Genomic DNA, 19,400 nt, shown 5'->3' with positions numbered 1-19,400 from the left:
AAAAAACAATTAGCCTGAATTAGGACTAGTTGTCATCATTTTTTTTTCACATAGCCACGGTTTTTTCTATGGTCTGTTTTTGGGCCATTAATGTAGTTTGGTAACAGCATTATGCTTAAAAATGTTCATCTTTTACTGTTACCTGTTGTGGATCACAAAGTTTAAAACTACTTAAAAACACACACAAACACAACAAAGTAACTCCACCATGTGTCTATCCGGTCTTTAAGTGATGACGTGATCAATCCTACTTCTGGGCCCAAACTACTCTGCGTTTAATAAGGCTGTTGTGTTTTTAACATGTTTTAATGCTTTGTAACTTGTTCTATTTAATCTCAACAAGCCCCTTACAAAAAGTAAGTGATCACTGTCGGCCTCTCTCAGTTTTTATTACAACTATTCATTTTAAAGCTCAGTTTTTAAAACCTTACCATGTAACTACAGCCCAGGCAATGCAGCAGCACATTAATGACTAACCTGTATGTGGATGGATTATCTCAGTTGTTCTCTTGACTGAAGTTTGGTCCGTTTACAGCATCCTGCCATGCCACTGCATTTGTCCCTAACCATCGGGAACCCTCACCTTAATTCTTATCCAGTGGAAAAAAGTTCCCCTTCATCACTGTGTTAATGTTATGCTAACATAGCTGTTTCGCTAGTCACATAGCACATCACTATATACCAGCTAGCCAAACTTCAGTAACCCTACAAACATCACTGCTGCTTACTTTCCTGTCTTCATGTATGTCAGAAGTGATAGCAGAGCTGTGCCTTTTAATTTGTTTTAGAAATCCCTCAGTCAGAACCTGGTATATTATATTTAGACGGAAACTAGTGAGCTAACTCTCTGCTAACTTCTAACTTCAGACAGATTTTTAACTCTCAGTGATCATTTGACTTTGGGACCTGCAGTGTAGTTTGGGTCCAGACACGCTAATGACCAGACTTAAAGACCAAATTTCGGGTCACTTTTGCTGGTCCCAAGCCCCAATAAAGAAGCTAGCTTGAAGCTTGACATAAAAAACAATAATTGCTAAGAAAAGTGTAATTTGTAGTTCTAAATATATTCTAAATGCATTTAGATCGTTTTTACTCACTTTATGTCTCTTCCACGATGTTACGTCTCTCTCCTATGTTGGTTACAATTACATAAGCACTTAGCAGGACAATGGAAAAACCCAGGGCCACAGTGATACTGAGAATTCCACGGTGTTCACTGTCTTCAGCAACCTTACAAGGGCCGGTTGAACGGCTACAGTCTTATCATACACGTGCAGTGTTCCTACAAGCCATAAGGTTACCTTGAGTGAGGAAGATGATGATTGAATGTCCGTCTGAGTCCATAGGTTGAGGTGCAAGCACATTTCTCCCATTCTCCACAGAGGGCAGTGGCGCATAGGTGTGACGTCACTAACACTTAAGTTGCCTTAGAGTGATAGCAGAAAATTGTGAGCGTTACACTTGTATGCGGCTTGACGTAGGCACACATTGGCAGGGATGTGGTTGGAACGGCTGACTAGATAAGGCCTGGTGTCCAGCTAATGAAAAAGAGCCGAAAATTGGGGTGCGGCTGCGCAGGTGTGCACTTTAAATATAGCACTTTTGCCCTGTCATTCCGGGCCGCCGAGTGGCTCATGGGAACGTGACAGGCCCTATGGCAGAGATTGAGGACAGAGGGCAGTGGTTCGAATCCCATGCGGACCATATGCTGGGGACACAAAAAAAAAAAAAAAAAAAAAAAAAAAATCCCTGGCTCTGAAATTCACTTGCTACGCTTGCTAGAAGCCTACAGGCGAGCCTACAGAATGGGCTCTCTCTGCCTTTTTTTTTTTTTTTAACCCCTGTCTCAAAATCTCTTCCATCAATCAATATTGGTTGTTATGGTTGCTATGGACGCCAAACACACCATGCATTGTCGCTTTCTCAATCTCTTCTTCATGTCCGAACAAACGCTCAATTTTGCCTTCATTAACACAAATTATACATCAAAATGTAGGTATTTTTCTTGCCTTTAACAAAATGGCACTGTCATTATTGTAGGAGTTGCCGTTTTCTCGCAAATGGCCTCGAAGCAACACAGTTAAAAAATGTCCACATTCAAAGTCTATGGAGACTTGAGTGAAAATGACAGCTGAAATTCTGTAACAGAGGCGTTTTCAACTCCTCATATCTCCTAGATGTATTTTTCTTTAGAGACCTGAAAACCGCCTTGATTTTTTTTCCCTTTTTTATTAAAGCCTGCTGATTGTTACAGTGAAAGAATGATGTCGACAGTCCGTGTACTTTTGGAGTTACAGAACATTTTGTAAGACGAAGAAACGGCAGTTTTCACCTCTCAGTTGTGGTAAACGCTTGAAATATATTATAGGGCAGGCCGCGGCGTAGAGAACGCGCTTTGGGAGCGAGAGACCCAGGTTGAAATCTAGCCAGTGGCAGTATCTAATATCGTTCCCTAATTCACTTTATAATTACAAATTCTCAACACTTGAACATTCCCACGTGTGTTCTGATCAAAACAGTGCAAGAATGAGCTCTTTAGCTTTTGATTTACAACTTATCCACATTTCTTTGCGGACACTCCTGCATGTCACAAATACATTGCACAAAGCGCATCTGTGGCTGTGTACCATTCGTGGTGCGTTGGCTCCCTCTACTGGTACGCGCCTCATTCAAATGTCGCCACACATTTAAAATTGCAGGGTGTCTTTACACTGTCATAGCTCCTAGATAGATTTCTTCAGAGCTGAAAATCGCTGTGATTATTCACCATAGCCTGCTTTGTCTTACAGTGAAAGAACGATGTCAACGTATAGCATCGTTGGTTACTTTAATTATGTTTGTTTTTTTAAATCAAATCCTACAAAACAGGACCATTGTGACACAAAACCTCTCACACACTAACACAAACTCTTTATACAGATACAGAGCTTTACATGTATAAATAAGGCAGACAAAAATGCATAAAACACAAGCTATCCACAGACTGTCGGTGGACGCCATGTCACTTTATTTTGTTTTTATCTTGTTTCTTTTTGGTGTAGCCTCATTAAACAAAATGTTTATAAAAATGACCACTTTTATTATGAATTATTAGGAAATTAATAATTCATTATTAATTATTTATTATGAACACACCTGCCACCCTCAAGTAGAGGTGGCAGAGAGGAGGCACTTGGAGTTTCGGTCGAGAAAGTGTCCGTGTGACTGAGTCCTGTCTCAGCTCTGCTTCAAGGTCTGTCGGTCCAGCTTGTTGAGGGTCTGAGAGCAAAGACGGATATCCTGGACCAGCTCTGACAAACTGTCCAGGTCTTGACTCTCCCAGGGGCCAGAGACCTGACAACCTGCAGGTTAAGCAACAAAGAATCATTTTATTTCATATCCATAATTTCCATTTTCCCCCCTATAAATATTTGACATCCAAATGTAGCCTGTTAGCTAGCATTCAGCAATGTTTTCTGCTCCATAAAATGGAAAATTAATTCACAGCTAATCTTTTTTTTTAATCTTTAAACCACACTTCTATATTGTAATGTCTGTGTGTGTAATCATCATGTAACACCTCTGTGCATACATACTAAATGTTCAAACTTAGAAATGCGTCAAAAGGAAACGCACTGATAGCAAGAAAGAAACTGTTGCCAAGTACAACTTTGCACAGGTGATAAAAACATCAAAGAAATCCAAATTGTGAATTAGTGTGAAACGGTGAATCTAAGAATAGCTTTAGAAAAAAAAAGGAACTCCATGGAGTATCTCCAAGTTCAGACATACCTTCGAGGTTTAGAAGTGTCAGTGGTCGACGGGCCTCTCTGACAGACGCCAGGATGTTGTGAAGTCCCACTGATGTAACAGACGGATTTCCTGACAGATTCAGACTCACCAGTGTGGGACACGACGAGAGGCACCTGTGAAATAATAAGAAAAAGTCCAACAGGCCAGTAAAGAGTGACAATTTAAACAAAGGCAAAGCCCCACTAACATGAGTAATAACTGAGCCGTAGAAATGACGCCCTCACACACACACACACACACACACACCTCGCCAAGGTAGCTACACTGCTGTCTGTCAGCCCATTTGCAGCCAGGCTGAGGTGGGTCAGAGAGCACTCGTCCTGCAAAAACACAAAAGTCTTAACCTGATTGCACAATTATATCTTTCGACAATAAATGACATTGCATGATTTTTGCGTGCACACCTGTGACAGGACTTTGGCGAGGTGTTCCAGTGCCGGGTAATCAGCAGGCCCTCTGCAGACAGCTGACAGGTCCACGTGTGGGAGGCAGTGGAGGGGCAGAGTCTTTAACACCAGCTCAAAGCCGGTGGAGCCCAGGGGATTGAGGGACAGGCACACTGCTTTCAAATGGCCTGTGCCTGAACGTTCAGAAGATGTAAAGTTAGTTGCAGTTTTGCTTATGGATGGGAGTTCAGTGAAGCTTAAGGCTTCAGTCAGCTGCTTGTTAGAGAGTCACCTGTGAGCGCGCTGGCTAGCAGCAGTCGATGCTGCTGAAGGAAATGAGCAGTGAGACCTGCAGAGACCGCTTGGCTAGCACAGGGCAGCAGGACAGCAGACAGGACAGAGACTCAGACACGCCGTCCCCCAGTGGGTTCATACTGAGGTCCAGCTCCTCCAGGCACTTTGAGTGGAAACGAGCAGAAAAAGCAAATGATCACGAGAGCCAATTCTCTCTGACAGATATCATTGATATGAATCAGGTTAGCTTGTTATTAAGATCTAAGGTAGTTATTAAGACCAGAGGTACTTAAATACAGGTTAGATGGTAAACCTGGAGCTGCCACTATTGGCTAGCTGAGGCCCTTACCGGGAATGCAGGTGCACTCTGTCCCTTTAAAGCATTTACAGCCTTCTCCAGGCCGTCCCCTGTAATGCAGTTGGCAGAAATGTCCAGCAGCTGCAGACGAGGCATGGTGAGCGTTGTGGCAATCAGCTCAGGGAGAAGGTCGTCAGACATACGGTTTCCAGAAATTCGCAGCTCCGTGAGGCTGGCCTGAAGTTTTAGGGCACGGAGGAGCGGGCTGAGGGAAGAGGCGGCCAAACCGAGACATTTGGAGTCCTGACACGGAGGAACCCCGGTCCCGAACCTCACATAGCCGGGAGACACGCTTGTTCTCATCTACAGGTAGAAAGAGATGGTACTTCATAACAGAATACAAGAATGCACATGTGTCCGTTTTATAATGCATTTCCTCTGTGTTGCTCACCCACTGCCAGACTTTGACAGGCCTTCTTGTATCGCTCAGGGAGAGGAGGGAGATCCCCACGAGCAAACGTCAGCCAGAACCCACAACACAAACCCATCAGTTATCCTGCACTGGTGCGGGAAAGTGAAGCCAAGGATTCAATCCCAAAAACTGTGATTCCTTCAGTGTCTTCTGGAAGCTGGCTCCAAAAGCAAGTCAGCATCCAGTCTGGTAATAGAAATGGTTCTAATCTTTACAGTTTCTCAGATTGTAGTTTCTCAGGCAGCTTGTTAACATAATCAGCCCTTCACCTTCTTACCAGAATCATACAGTCTAAAACCTGCACGCCTCATCTGGGTAAGAAAGATGAAGTCATTGTGGAAGGACCTAGAACCTCCATTCCTTCTATCAGTGATTTAATGAAAAGACCTCTGTGTCTATGAGAAAGTCTATTTTATGAATTTGGGCCATACTTTGCCTAAGAAAAGGAGTATGCTCACTGGCTGACATGCAAGCTGTTTCACAGTCATAGCTGTCCTCTTGTCACTGTGGGTTGTTTTGTTTTTTTTAAATCCAAGATAGCAACGGTGACAACATTTGTCTTAAACACTCGTGATCAGACTTCATCAACCAATCATGGTAGTCTTCAGCATCTTTTAAATTGTCTGTGGTCCAAGTATGGTCACTTCTGGCTCTCCTCAGTGTCACCTCACCTCTTCATTTGTGTGCAGGACGGCCAGTAGCTGGTCCTGCGGGGAGAGCAGAGCGCCTTCTTTCTGCAGAGAGAGACGAGGCAGGAGGCCACATTTCTGGTAGTAACGCTGAGCTGCCTGCTCACACAGCCACGACACAGAGCAGGAGTTGGCCTCACTGGGATGCAGAGCAATGACCGGCGATTAAACAGAAATTAAAAACAACAACAACAACAACAACAAAAAAACACTATACCAATCAGATTGGGATTTATTTTTATGTACTGCTCAAACTTAAAACTTTTCACCGACCTTTGTGGAACTGGGATCAGGAAGACGTCTTCCTGAACCCGGACCCTCATTCTGATTGGTGGAGGAAGTGACGTGGGCATAGGAGCAACCAAAGTTTGAGTTGGAGGCTAGAGTAAACAAAATAAAACATTCAAGCACTGTTAAAACATCTGTATTTAATGTCGTCAACTCTTTGTAGAAAGACAAAGCAGAGTCTGTGGAGGGATCAGAAAGTCTAAACATCAGGAAAGTAAAAGTTTGTCAGGTGATGCTACAAAACACCAAGGTATAACTATATATAAGATCCGAAATGGGCGATGTCATCTTTTACTCCTGGACAAAGCCCACGGCATCCAGGCTGCAGAAATATGTAAAAACAGCTCGCCCGTTTTGATCAGCTCGCGCTCATTTACTTCCACATTCATCACTGTTCAAAATGAATCAGAAATGAAGACACATCATCTTCAAGTTATATCCCCTAGTGACACTGAATTATAGTTATTCTCTCACTGAGTGTGCATTTCCTGAATAATTCATGTGTAGTCTCACTCTGACTATCACCTTTTCACACTTGGAGTGACTTATTCACAATCACTGTGTTGTGTGTATTTCCTTAGTTAGTGTTACTCCATCCGTAACTAACAAACAGCAAAAGAGCATTCCACTTCTGACCTAAGCATGGATAAGGAGAGGTGGGGGCGGTGTGTCTGATCTCCAATCGTCATCATCTGCATCCCCAAGCTGTTCTTTCTCTGAGAGAGGCCTCTACTGGACAGGGAGGAAACTGCAGATCCTGAAAGAAAAAGGGCACAACAAGCTAGAAAAGTGGGAAAAGCACGAAAAAGAAAAACCAAACAAACCCAGTCTAATCTGCAGGCCGTGTCCGAGTTCAAATACTTGTTTTGAATTCCAGCTGCAGAAGATAAGGCAGTTTCCTCTACTCTTGGCCCAGATGAGTGTGGTAAAAAGCAAACTTACAAATCAGATGTCCTTGCAGAGCCTTAACTCCATCCTGTACATCCGATATGGACTGAAGCTGTCTGGTGAGGCTTGCTATGAACACCAGCTGCCTGATAATGTTGATGACCCACTCTTTCTGTGAGCCAGCACAGCCTGTGTGTGTGGAGGGATGTCGGAAAAAAACAAAACAAAAAAACAAAAAAACAATTAGCCTGAATTAGGACTAGTTGTCATCATTTTTTTTCACATAGCCACGGTTTTTTCTATGGTCTGTTTTTGGGCCATTAATGTAGTTTGGTAACAGCATTATGCTTAAAAATGTTCATCTTTTACTGTTACCTGTTGTGGATCACAAAGTTTAAAACTACTTAAAAACACACACAAACACAACAAAGTAACTCCACCATGTGTCTATCCGGTCTTTAAGTGATGACGTGATCAATCCTACTTCTGGGCCCAAACTACTCTGCGTTTAATAAGGCTGTTGTGTTTTTAACATGTTTTAATGCTTTGTAACTTGTTCTATTTAATCTCAACAAGCCCCTTACAAAAAGTAAGTGATCACTGTCGGCCTCTCTCAGTTTTTATTACAACTATTCATTTTAAAGCTCAGTTTTTAAAACCTTACCATGTAACTACAGCCCAGGCAATGCAGCAGCACATTAATGACTAACCTGTATGTGGATGGATTATCTCAGTTGTTCTCTTGACTGAAGTTTGGTCCGTTTACAGCATCCTGCCATGCCACTGCATTTTTCCCTAACCATCGGGAAGCTACGGTGGCCCTGAGAGGCCAAACGGACTGCAACTTCAGAAAACACTTGCAAAACATTAACAGTGCAGTGAATCCTGCTTGTTCCGTAATATTCAGGACTGCAAACCGAGCAGCATCACTGACTTTCAGCCTGTTGTGTTTGTGGATATATGACTGACTTTAATTATCCACAAAATCATCAGATTCTCTGTAAGATTAAGGTCGACTATCTGGCGTATAAAGTAAAGGCTTTAAAACAAAGTAAATGCTGAAAGTACAAACATCGCTAATGTCACATAACTTTGCCGGCATGTGGCCAACAGTAATGTTCTAATGTTCCTCATTATTAAACATTAGCACATAAATAAGTGACATATTATTCAGAACTTACTTTTGAAAGTTTACTCTTTGGCCACTCCACTTCTTTGAAGTGTCTCCCAGTCCCAGTGCACTTGTTAGCATGTTTTGGTTCGTGCAACTGGTCCGTCCGGTTATTGTCTCCCCAGAAACATTTCTGTTGTATTTTTTTCCTATTTCCGTTGTGTTGTGTGTGCTTTTGCAGCGTTTTTCTATTTGCAGCATTTTTCTTTTTGCAAGTGTTTTTCTTTTTGCAGCATTTTTCTTTTTGCAAGTGTTTTTCTTTTTGCAGCATTTTTCTTTTTGCAAGTGTTTTCTGAAGTTGCAGTCCGTTTGGCCTCTCAGGGCCACCGTACCTTTGTTTGGCCTGCTAGAATGGTGCCCGGAGGCCACGCCCCCTCCCGTGACATCACGTTCCAAAGCCCTATAGACAATAACACCAAATTTAAAAGAAAGAAGAAGAAAAAAGAATGTTACTGTTACATTTTGTTATGACATCATTATGATGTCATAGTAGTGAATCTATAAGTAGGGGTAAGAATCCCAAACTTTCAGTCAGTTTATTTGCAACACTCAAGATTGCAGCATTCAAAGGTAAACCTGAGAAACATTTTAAAACAGTTGAACCTTTAACACAGTCACTTCATCAACACTCTAACATGTCTCAGAGTAAACACGGCAAAAGTCAACAAGCTTACGCTGGCTTTACTACAATGGACCACCAAAATCCAGAGCCAAATTCTGAAGAAACACATTTCCAGCTTCCACTCAAGAGGAAGCGAGGCCCGCATTATGCTGCACAGAATTGCAGAAGTCCCGACAGCTGCTCTCCACCAAGGAAAAAGAGACGAATCTGTGAAGAAAAAACTGTGTTGAAAAGACGATACAGTCAGATTTCAAAAGGCAGCAAAAACAACTCTGAGAGCTACTCTCCAGAGAGAAAGAGGATGAGAATAGACACTGAGAAAAAAGAAACAGCAGTGACTCCGAGCATCCAAAAAGGTTCTTCTTCAAGGACTATCCAACTCCAAGTTCAGAAAAAGAACAATATGAACTTGAGTGATACCAAAACCTCTCAAAACACACCAAAAGACAACAAGAGTCCAGAACAAGCAGCAGTGACACAGAGCATCCAGAAAAGTTATGCGCCAAGGACTTTCCAACAACTAGTTGAGAAAATGGACGTTACGACCTCGAGTGATACCATAACCTCTGAAAACACTCCAAAATACAACAAGAGGCCAGAACAAGCAGCAGTGACACAGAGCATCCAGAAAAGTTCTTTGTCAAGGAATATCCGACACGTAGTTGAGAAAATTAACGTTACGACCTCGAGTGATACCATAACCTCTGAAAACACTCCAAAATACAACAAGAGGCCAGAACAAGCAGCAGTGACACAGAGCATCCAGAAAAGTTATGCGCCAAGGACTTTCCAACAACTAGTTGAGAAAATGGACGTTACGACCTCGAGTGATACCATAACCTCTGAAAACACTCCAAAATACAACAAGAGGCCAGAACAAGCAGCAGTGACACAGAGCATCCAGAAAAGTTATGCGCCAAGGACTTTCCAACAACTAGTTGAGAAAATGGACGTTACGACCTCGAGTGATACCATAACCTCTGAAAACACTCCAAAATACAACAAGAGGCCAGAACAAGCAGCAGTGACACAGAGCATCCAGAAAAGTTATGCGCCAAGGACTTTCCAACAACTAGTTGAGAAAATGGACGTTACGACCTCGAGTGATACCATAACCTCTGAAAACACTCCAAAATACAACAAGAGGCCAGAACAAGCAGCAGTGACACAGAGCATCCAGAAAAGTTCTTCGTCAAGGACTATCCAACACGTAGTTGAGAAAATGGACAATATGACCTTGAGTGATACCAAAACCTCTGAAAACACACTGAAAGACAACAAGAGGCCAGAACAAGCAGCAGTGACACAGAGCATCCAGAAAAGTTCTTCGCCAAGGACTATCCAACACGTAGTTGAGAAAATGGACAATATGACCTTGAGTGATACCAAAACCTCTGAAAACACACTGAAAGACAACAAGAGGCCAGAACAAGCAGCAGTGACACAGAGCATCCAGAAAAGTTCTTCGCCAAGGACTATCCAACACGTAGTTGAGAAAATGGACAATATGACCTTGAGTGATACCAAAACCTCTGAAAACACACTGAAAGACAACAAGAGGCCAGAACAAGCAGCAGTGACACAGAGCATCCAGAAAAGTTCTTCGCCAAGGACTATCCAACACGTAGTTGAGAAAATGGACAATATGACCTTGAGTGATACCAAAACCTCTGAAAACACACTGAAAGACAACAAGAGGCCAGAACAAGCAGCAGTGACACAGAGCATCCAGAAAAGTTCTTCGTCAAGGACTATCCAACACGTAGTTGAGAAAATGGACAATATGACCTTGAGTGATACCAAAACCTCTGAAAACACACTGAAAGACAACAAGAGGCCAGAACAATCAGTAGTGACACAGAGCATCCGAAAAAGTTTTCCGCCAAAGAATATCCAACACCTAGTTAAAACAATGAACGATATGACCTTGGGTGATACCAAAACATCTGAAAACACACTGAAAGACAACAAGAGGCCAGAACAATCAGTAGTGACACAGAGCATCCAAAAAAGTCCCTGGTCCAGGACTATCCGACTCCCAGGTCAGAAAACAAACGATACGGCCTTGAGCGATACCAACACCTGTGAAAACACACCGAAAAAGAAAGAGAGCCCAGAAGACCAGAGAGAAACAAACGTGTGGATCATTGGGTCCAGTTACATTAGACGAGCCAAGGGTGAAGCAAAAGAGATTTTCGGAGAAAATTTCGGACTTAATACCAAAGTCCAGTGGTTTGGCAAACGAGGAATGCGCTGGGGGGGAGTCCTTCCTTGTTTTTATAAGGAGCTATCCACACAGAGCCCACCTGACATACTGGTAATCCATGCTGGGGGCAATGATTTGGGACTCTTTTCTGCTTATGAACTTTCTTCTGTCATTGAGAAGGAATTGATGCAATTGCACACAGAGTTCCCCTCAATGACAATTGCATATTCATCCATCAATGAGCGTCAAGTGTGGATATATGGAAATCCAGGCGAAATCAATAAGGACAGGAAGACTGTGAATGCCAGCATTAGAAAGGCTGTCGACCGCTTCGATGGAGTGATTATTGAGCATCCGCACATCAGGTTTTTTGACAACTCCATTTTTTTACACAACGGAGTTCGTTTCTCCAAGAAAGGAAATGAACTGTTTCTGACAAGCATCCGCACGGCCATCCAGAAAAGTCTTCAGTCACGTCACTGAAAACTGACTTGAGACATTTCTTTCACAGTCCAGAAAACCATACGTTGTTCATTTTAGGCAATGTGAGCAACATATAGCTAACGTGTGCTCTCTTTTTTCTTTTCCTCTGCCTCTCACCCCCCAACCAGTCATGACAGATGGCTGCCCCTTTCTTAGCCTGGTTCTGTCAAAGGTTTCTCCCTTTTTATAAGGGAGTTTTTCCTTTCCACCGTTGCCCAGCGCTTGCTATTAAAGGAGATCATTCGATTGTTGGGGTTGATAGTTTAGAATCTAAACTAAACTAATAAACATAAAACATCAGGTGAGGGGTTCACATAGCATGGAGCACTACAAAAATTACAAATAAAAACATGTAATTGGTGGCAAATCAAAAATAAAATAAAAAAAATTGAAAAATATCTCTTACTGCTCTGTTTATTTCCTTAAATGAACACTTGTACTTTTTGTCATAGAAGAATAAGAATATTAATATAAATATGAACACCAAGGCGTTCCCAGGCCAGCCGAGAGATATAATCTCTCCAGCCTGTCTTGGGTCTGCCCCGGGGCCAAATGCCTGGTGGCACCCTTGCCTCCATGGGCACCTTAACTCATCACTTTTGGCGCAGAGAATGTATTTTATGAACTAATATTAGTAGGCTGAAGCCTTTTATTTGAGCTGTGATTGTTTTTGTTATTAAGATACATATTAATATGTTTTTTTAAGGATCAAGATGTGGGTTTGTTTTTCCAGCTTTGTTAACAGTTGTTTTTTCAGAGATCAGATGTCCTCACAGGACAACATATACAAAAATATGATTTTACAGAATATGATGCATTGGTGTGGATTAAACAGTGTAATAGTTTTGATATTTACCTTAAAGAGCAGTAACCTTAATCAATATTGCACAGATAGAGAAAATCAGCAAAGTTATTGGCTTTAGTTTTGATATTTTGCCAGTAAAACAGTTTTATGTCTCCTGAGGTCTTTTCATTGTTTTATTGTTTCTTTTGCTAAAGAAAAATATCCCTGCCATTCCTCATTGTTAGCTAATCATGAATCCATCACTGGATCACACCCAATTGCTAGCACAATAATCATGTTTAAGGTTGTGAGCTGGTGTCTGATTTGTGTTTTCGTTAAATTAAGGCATCATCTGCACAAATGAACCACTTCATCAGAAAACAGAAAACTAAGTGTCTGTCATGGTCCTGAGTCTGTGTTGCCTTATGCTTTTGTTCATTCCGAGTATGTATTCTGCTGTGATTTTGCCATTTGTTAGGTTTCTGTTCTTTACCTGCCTGCTCCCACTTCTGTGTTCCCTCTGTCTGTCCTCGGTGTTATTGTGTCTACTTATGAGTCCGCCTGTCAAGTTCAGTGCCCTGTCTGGTTCTCTGTCCTGTTTTATTCTGAAAGTTCATGTTTCATGTCAGTGTGTTCAGTTTTACCACTCCCCTGTCTCGTTAGCCTAATTTCTCCCAGCTGTGTCTCCCTCCTGTGGCCCATTCCCTGATTACTCCCCGTGTATTTAAGCCCTGTGTTTTCCTGTGCTCTCTGTTGCGTCGTCTGTTTAACGCCATGTCCGTCTGCATAATTCTGTGTAACCTGGTGTTCAGTCTGCGTCTCTCCGCCATCTTTCTTTGTGCATTTTGTCCCTCCTCCCGTGCGTGTTTGGTAGTGATGGGCAGATGAAGCTTCATGAAGCACTGAAGCTTTTCATCCAATTGGTTCACTCCAGTGCAAAGCTTCTTGAAGCTTCATTTGCTCTATTAGGACACCTACTGGACGTAAAAATATTAGTTGGCATGAATTTGAAGAGTGTGGCCTTTTGCACACAGCCTGTAAATGTCAACAACAAAAGGAGTGTGTAAAACATCTATATTGTATTGATGGCAGCATACTGTGTATATTTATACTGGCAGTATGGAAAATGATCATTTGGAAATGCTTAAAATGGAAATGATCATTTACTGTGAGGTGAGGTGTGGTTGGGGGTGTGGACAGTGGTTGTGCTTTTGTAACGTTGAGGTATGGACAGCTACACACTGAGGCTTTGAGCCTCAGTCCTGCCCACGTTTTATTCTGTAAAAACTAAATTTTCACTGCTTTTATGACCTTTTAGTGGGGAGAACATAGCTAGGATTTAATGATTTCACAAATCTTTTGAATCCTTTGTCCTCCACAATGCTAAATGGCTGGGAGTCCTCAATCACCATGCTAACCAGGTCTTCATCTATTGGAGATTGTTCTCCTGAGGAAAGACAATAAAGACAAAGCACAAATATAAATATCACACACGGAACGTATTACAGTTGTATAATATTGTTATATCATTTAGTAACATTACTGCATCCTATATTATCATTGCATTTGATGGCTCACCTGGTCTTGCTCCACAATTGGTGTTCCCCTTATTCTCATGCAAAGCTCTGTAGTGCCTAAGCATGGATGAGGTGTTGTTGTTATATCCCAGCTCCCTGGCACATAGCAAACACTTCACCTTGTACAAAAGTAAAGCCGCTTAACATAAATTGTATTGCACCATCATTATTATGAAAATACATCTTCTGTAGAAATTTACATACCTTGTTGGGAGGAATAAAATCAAAATGTTCCCACACAGGGGAGGACATCCTCCTCTTCTTAGCTGGCTCCATTCTCTCCTGACTTTCTCTCCTCACTCTCATAAACCTCCAAACTGTCTCCAAACTCTCACTAACCGCAACTCTCCATCAAACACCTACATTTTGAATGAAGTCTGAGGGGTTTATATTGCTGTCATATCTCGCGACAAAGTTCGAACCACTTCATGAACCAGTCACGTGGTACAGCCGGGCAGCGAGGCTTCGGACGTCATCATTTTCAGGTCTTCCCATAAATGAAGCAAGCCTCGATACGCGCATCGCGGAAACGCCCCCTCAATTACTCGACACAAGCTTCGAAGCCTCGATACAGAACGTCACATCACTAGTGTTTGGTTTAAGTTGAGTTCTTTAGGTTTCCCCAGTTTAGGTTTGTTTGCTCCCCGCTCTGCTCCTCCTGTTTTTGTCACCTTATCACCTCTGTAAATAAACATTCACTCGCACCCCAGCCAGTGCCTGCATTTTGGATCCTTTTCTCAATTCACCACACGACTGCTGCGCAGCCGTGAAAGTGTCTGATGCTAAAATACCACATATGTTCCCTCCTATAACAAAAATTAAAAACTAAGGATTGTTTACAGTATGATATTTTTTATCAGATATGTTCCCATTAGTTTGTGTAGGAATTATTAAACTGCATAGTGACAACCAAAAAACTGGTTCACTCACACCTTAGACCGATGTTGGACAACATGCCTTCCTCTAATGTTAAGTCAGTCTTTGCATTTTTTCCAGGTAACTCCCACAGGCATGACATGATGATTAAAGCTTGGATGTGTAATCTGTCGTGTGTATTATGTGCTCTCCAGCAAGATAAATTCATGTTTTTTATATAGTTTAACAAAACTGTTTGCAACATAGGGTACAGAGGCCTGTTGATTCAAACAGGTTTGTTTAGATGCACCTTTTTTGAGTGCATGTTTTGTATGATAAGTTTTAATCTAAATAAGCACTTTAATTAGTAGCTTTAAATAACAGTCATCATACCCTGCAGAATTAGAGACGGAGCAGTCATGTCCAGAGACGCTCCACCACGAGTTACTACTGAGCAGACTCTGGCTCCAAAAGTGGAACATGGCAGCGCCCACAAGCGGGATATTTTGGCTTCATTTTCGCAGAATGGGAGGAAGTGCTGTCGCATCGTTCATCTTTTTATACAGTAATTGGTTAGGACCAATCAGCCAAACAGCAATCTTCTCCTCAAGAAATTTCAAAAATATACAAAACAATATATATAACTTCATAAGTCGACAAAAATAAAATCCAGAAAAATCATGTCGCTTTTCAGATTCATGATTCTTTCGGTTGCATCATAAAGATGTTTCAAGTTCAAGTTTATACACTTAACCTTAAGTTGAGGTCTTTCATGTTTCTTTAACAAAAAAAATCCCTATTCAGAAATCTCTCTTCTATATGATGGTATGTGTGTGGAAATGTGTATGCGTGTCTGTGAATGTACAACGGACCACACAGCAAGCATTTGTTTGGCCTGCTAATATGGCGCCTCGAGCAAAAATCCTGGCCACGCCCCATCCCTTAAGATCCCTCTCCAAAGTCCTGTTAACCTACGGATCTACAAAGAAGATGCTGCACTTTTAACTCTGAGGGAGATGGAGAATGAGCCTATTTCTAAAAAAGTGGAGTGTGTTCCTTTAAGTACTATATTGTATATATTGTCAAAAACTAAAGTGTACACACACAGTTCAGTTCTACAGTTCTTGGCAAGCTCCTTTGACTACGATGACCTGAATGACTGAGAACCTTCACAGACAAATCTCTTAAAATGTTTCCAATAATGAAACATTTCAATGTAATGTAGACAAAAACGAAAAATAAAAAGATAGTTATGGATCAGGACTCCCCGATCCTTACTGCGCATGTGCAAAGTTGGACCGTACAAATCGGGTCTATCCGAATATGCGATGTCTTGATAAACCAAGCAGATATTTGAAATTTACACAGCTACTTTCTCGCCTGAAGATATGTTAAAAGTTTATTTTGTGACCCAGAAAGATTAATAAGACTAATTTTAAAACTCAGTAGCAGCCACCATTGTTGGCAGCTGAAATTTGGCTGGGATATGAATTCTGGGATATGGTGAGCCACGAAGGACACACCCGACCCATCCTTCAAATTCGGGGAAATGAAGGACGCATTTGTCGGGGGGGCCAAGATGGCGGAATAAGCGGTTGTACAATCTGCGGGTCTGATTAGGAAACGGGATTTTGATGTCCTGAAAAATACTTTACTGACAAACAGTTACTCCAAAAGGAAGTAGAACGCAATCGAAACCCCCCGGAAGCTACTTTGAAAGACCCTCAGACGGACACAAAGATAAACTTAGAGCAATAAAAATGGCTAACCCCAAGCTAGCAGGTAGCCTTTCCGATCACGATTTAAACCTTGCTGCTATGCAAGAAGCATGTGAGGAGGAAGATATAGAAGAGATGGAACTTCAACAAGAAATCGCAAGACCCATGGGTGACCACACTCCATTACCAAGTCCCAATCCCAAGAAAATGAAAAGCAAAACTACCGGGAAGCAGGTGAGCATCGAGAATATACAGGGAGTGCAGAATTATTAGGCAAATGAGTATTTTGTCCACATCATCCTCTTCATGCATGTTGTCTTACTCCAAGCTGTATAGGCTCGAAAGCCTACTACCAATTAAGCATATTAGGTGATGTGCATCTCTGTAATGAGAAGGGGTGTGGTCTAATGACATCAACACCCTATATCAGGTGTGCATAATTATTAGGCAACGTCCTTTCCTTTGGCAAAATGGGTCAAAAGAAGGACTTGACAGGCTCAGAAAAGTCAAAAATAGTGAGATATCTTGCAGAGGGATGCAGCAGTCTCAAAATTGCAAAGCTTCTGAAGCGTGATCATCGAACAATCAAGCGTTTCATTCAAAATAGTCAACAGGGTCGCAAGAAGCGTGTGGAAAAACCAAGGCGCAAAATAACTGCCCATGAACTGAGAAAAGTCAAGCGTGCAGCTGCCAAGATGCCACTTGCCACCAGTTTGGCCATATTTCAGAGCTGCAACATCACTGGAGTGCCCAAAAGCACAAGGTGTGCAATACTCAGAGACATGGCCAAGGTAAGAAAGGCTGAAAGACGACCACCACTGAACAAGACACACAAGCTGAAACGTCAAGACGGGGCCAAGAAATATCTCAAGACTGATTTTTCTAAGGTTTTATGGACTGATGAAATGAGAGTGAGTCTTGATGGGCCAGATGGATGGGCCCGTGGCTGGATTGGTAAAGGGCAGAGAGCTCCAGTCCGACTCAGACGCCAGCAAGGTGGAGGTGGAGTACTGGTTTGGGCTGGTATCATCAAAGATGAGCTTGTGGGGCCTTTTCGGGTTGAGGATGGAGTCAAGCTCAACTCCCAGTCCTACTGCCAGTTTCTGGAAGACACCTTCTTCAAGCAGTGGTACAGGAAGAAGTCTGCATCCTTCAAGAAAAACATGATTTTCATGCAGGACAATGCTCCATTACACGCGTCCAAGTACTCCACAGCGTGGCTGGCAAGAAAGGGTATAAAAGAAGAAAAACTAATGACATGGCCTCCTTGTTCACCTGATCTGAACCCCATTGAGAACCTGTGGTCCATCATCAAATGTGAGATTTACAAGGAGGGAAAACAGTACACCTCTCTGAACAGTGTCTGGGAGGCTGTGGTTGCTGCTGCACGCAATGTTGATGGTGAACAGATCAAAACACTGACAGAATCCATGGATGGCAGGCTTTTGAGTGTCCTTGCAAAGAAAGGTGGCTATATTGGTCGCTGATTTGTTTTTGTTTTGTTTTTGAATGTCAGAAATGTATATTTGTGAATGTGGAGATGTTATATTGGTTTCACTGGTAAAAATAAATAATTGAAATGGGTATATATTTGTTTTTTGTTAAGTTGCCTAATAATTATGCACAGTAATAGTCACCTGCACACACAGATATCCCCCTAAAATAGCTAAAACTAAAAACAAACTAAAAACTACTTCCAAGAACATTCAGCTTTGATATTAATGAGTTTTTTGGGTTCATTGAGAACATGGTTGTTGTTCAATAATAAAATTATTCCTCAAAAATACAACTTGCCTAATAATTCTGCACTCCCTGTATATGAAGTTTTACTTGGCTTCACAAAAAGATGCGAGGAAAGGTTTGATTCGCTTGACAAGAAGTTGGAAGCCTTTGAACAACGCATTGAAGTAAACACACAGGCAACCCAAAAAAACAGAGAGGAAATTGACAAGCTAAAGAAAAAGGTGGAGTCGCTGGTAAAGGAAAACAAAGAATTAAAGGAGAGCTGTCTGGAGAGTGCACGGTACCGCAGAAGATGGGACCTCAGAATACTGGGTCTGACAGAGAAAGAAAACGAGAATACACATGAAACAGTGATCGGCATTCTAACAAGAGTGGTTCCTGTGTCAGTGGAAAAACTGCAGCTTATGGTTGATACAGTACACCGACTGGGGAAGAAAGACAATGCTGTGAGCAACAAGGTGCCAAGACCAATCATCATACAGTTCAGCATGAGGACAGCTAGGGATGAAGTATGGAAGAAATCCAAAGAGGCCAGGGTCTGCAAAGAACTGAACATAAAATTTAAAGAGGACTTCTCCAAAGAAGACCGTGAAGCTCGGATCAAGCTGTGGCCCAAGGTGCAGGAAGCTCGAAACAACGGCAGAAGAGCATTCCTGAAGGAGGGTTATGCAATAATAGACAGTAAAAAAATTGATCCGTGAGATGCACTTGAAAAAGTCACTGCAAGTTAACTAAAAAAATGTATGTATGTATATATGTGTGTGTGTGTGTGTGTGTGTGTGTGTGTGTGTATATATATATATGTGTGTGTGTGTGTGTCTATATATATATATATATATATATGTGTGTGTGTCTATATATATATATATATATATGTATATATAAACATTCTTTTTTTTTTTTTTACAAGAAACACATTCTAGTAAGGAAGAGGAAACATTTTGGAAACATCAGAAAGTATTCTTTATTCGCATGGTACTACTCACTCAGCAGGAGTGATGATTTTAATTAACAAATTTGCAGGGAAGGTTATTGATCATAAAAGCGATGGAATGGGACATTGGATCATGGTGTTGATAGAAGTCTGTGAACAGAAAATTATTCTTATCAACGTGAATGGATACAATAACAGGT

At 41.7% G+C, this 19,400-nt stretch overlaps 2 protein-coding genes across 2 annotated transcripts; both read left to right on the top strand.

The window, feature by feature from the left end:
* Positions 1-8,391: 8,391 nt before the first annotated feature.
* LOC147305217 (uncharacterized) lies at positions 8,392-11,972 on the top strand. Its single transcript, XM_086278467.1, has one exon. The coding sequence runs from the start codon at positions 8,914-8,916 to the stop codon at positions 11,587-11,589; it is 2,676 nt and encodes an 891-aa protein (XP_086134593.1). The 5' UTR covers positions 8,392-8,913; the 3' UTR covers positions 11,590-11,972.
* Positions 11,973-16,565: 4,593 nt separating this feature from the next.
* Positions 16,566-18,967, top strand: LOC147305216 (uncharacterized). Its single transcript, XM_086277962.1, has 2 exons — positions 16,566-16,757; positions 18,404-18,967. The coding sequence occupies exons 1-2, from the start codon at positions 16,566-16,568 to the stop codon at positions 18,965-18,967; spliced, it is 756 nt and encodes a 251-aa protein (XP_086134088.1).
* Positions 18,968-19,400: the final 433 nt, after the last annotated feature.

This window comes from Aulonocara sp. 'chitande type north' Nkhata Bay, linkage group LG20 (genome assembly GCF_057382095.1).
Source record: "Aulonocara sp. 'chitande type north' Nkhata Bay isolate Kocher_YH1m ecotype deep benthic linkage group LG20, A_spYH_male_GT1.1, whole genome shotgun sequence".
NCBI classification, from domain to species: Eukaryota; Metazoa; Chordata; class Actinopteri; order Cichliformes; family Cichlidae; genus Aulonocara; species Aulonocara sp. 'chitande type north' Nkhata Bay.
This window is presented reverse-complemented; position numbering and strand designations above follow the sequence as displayed.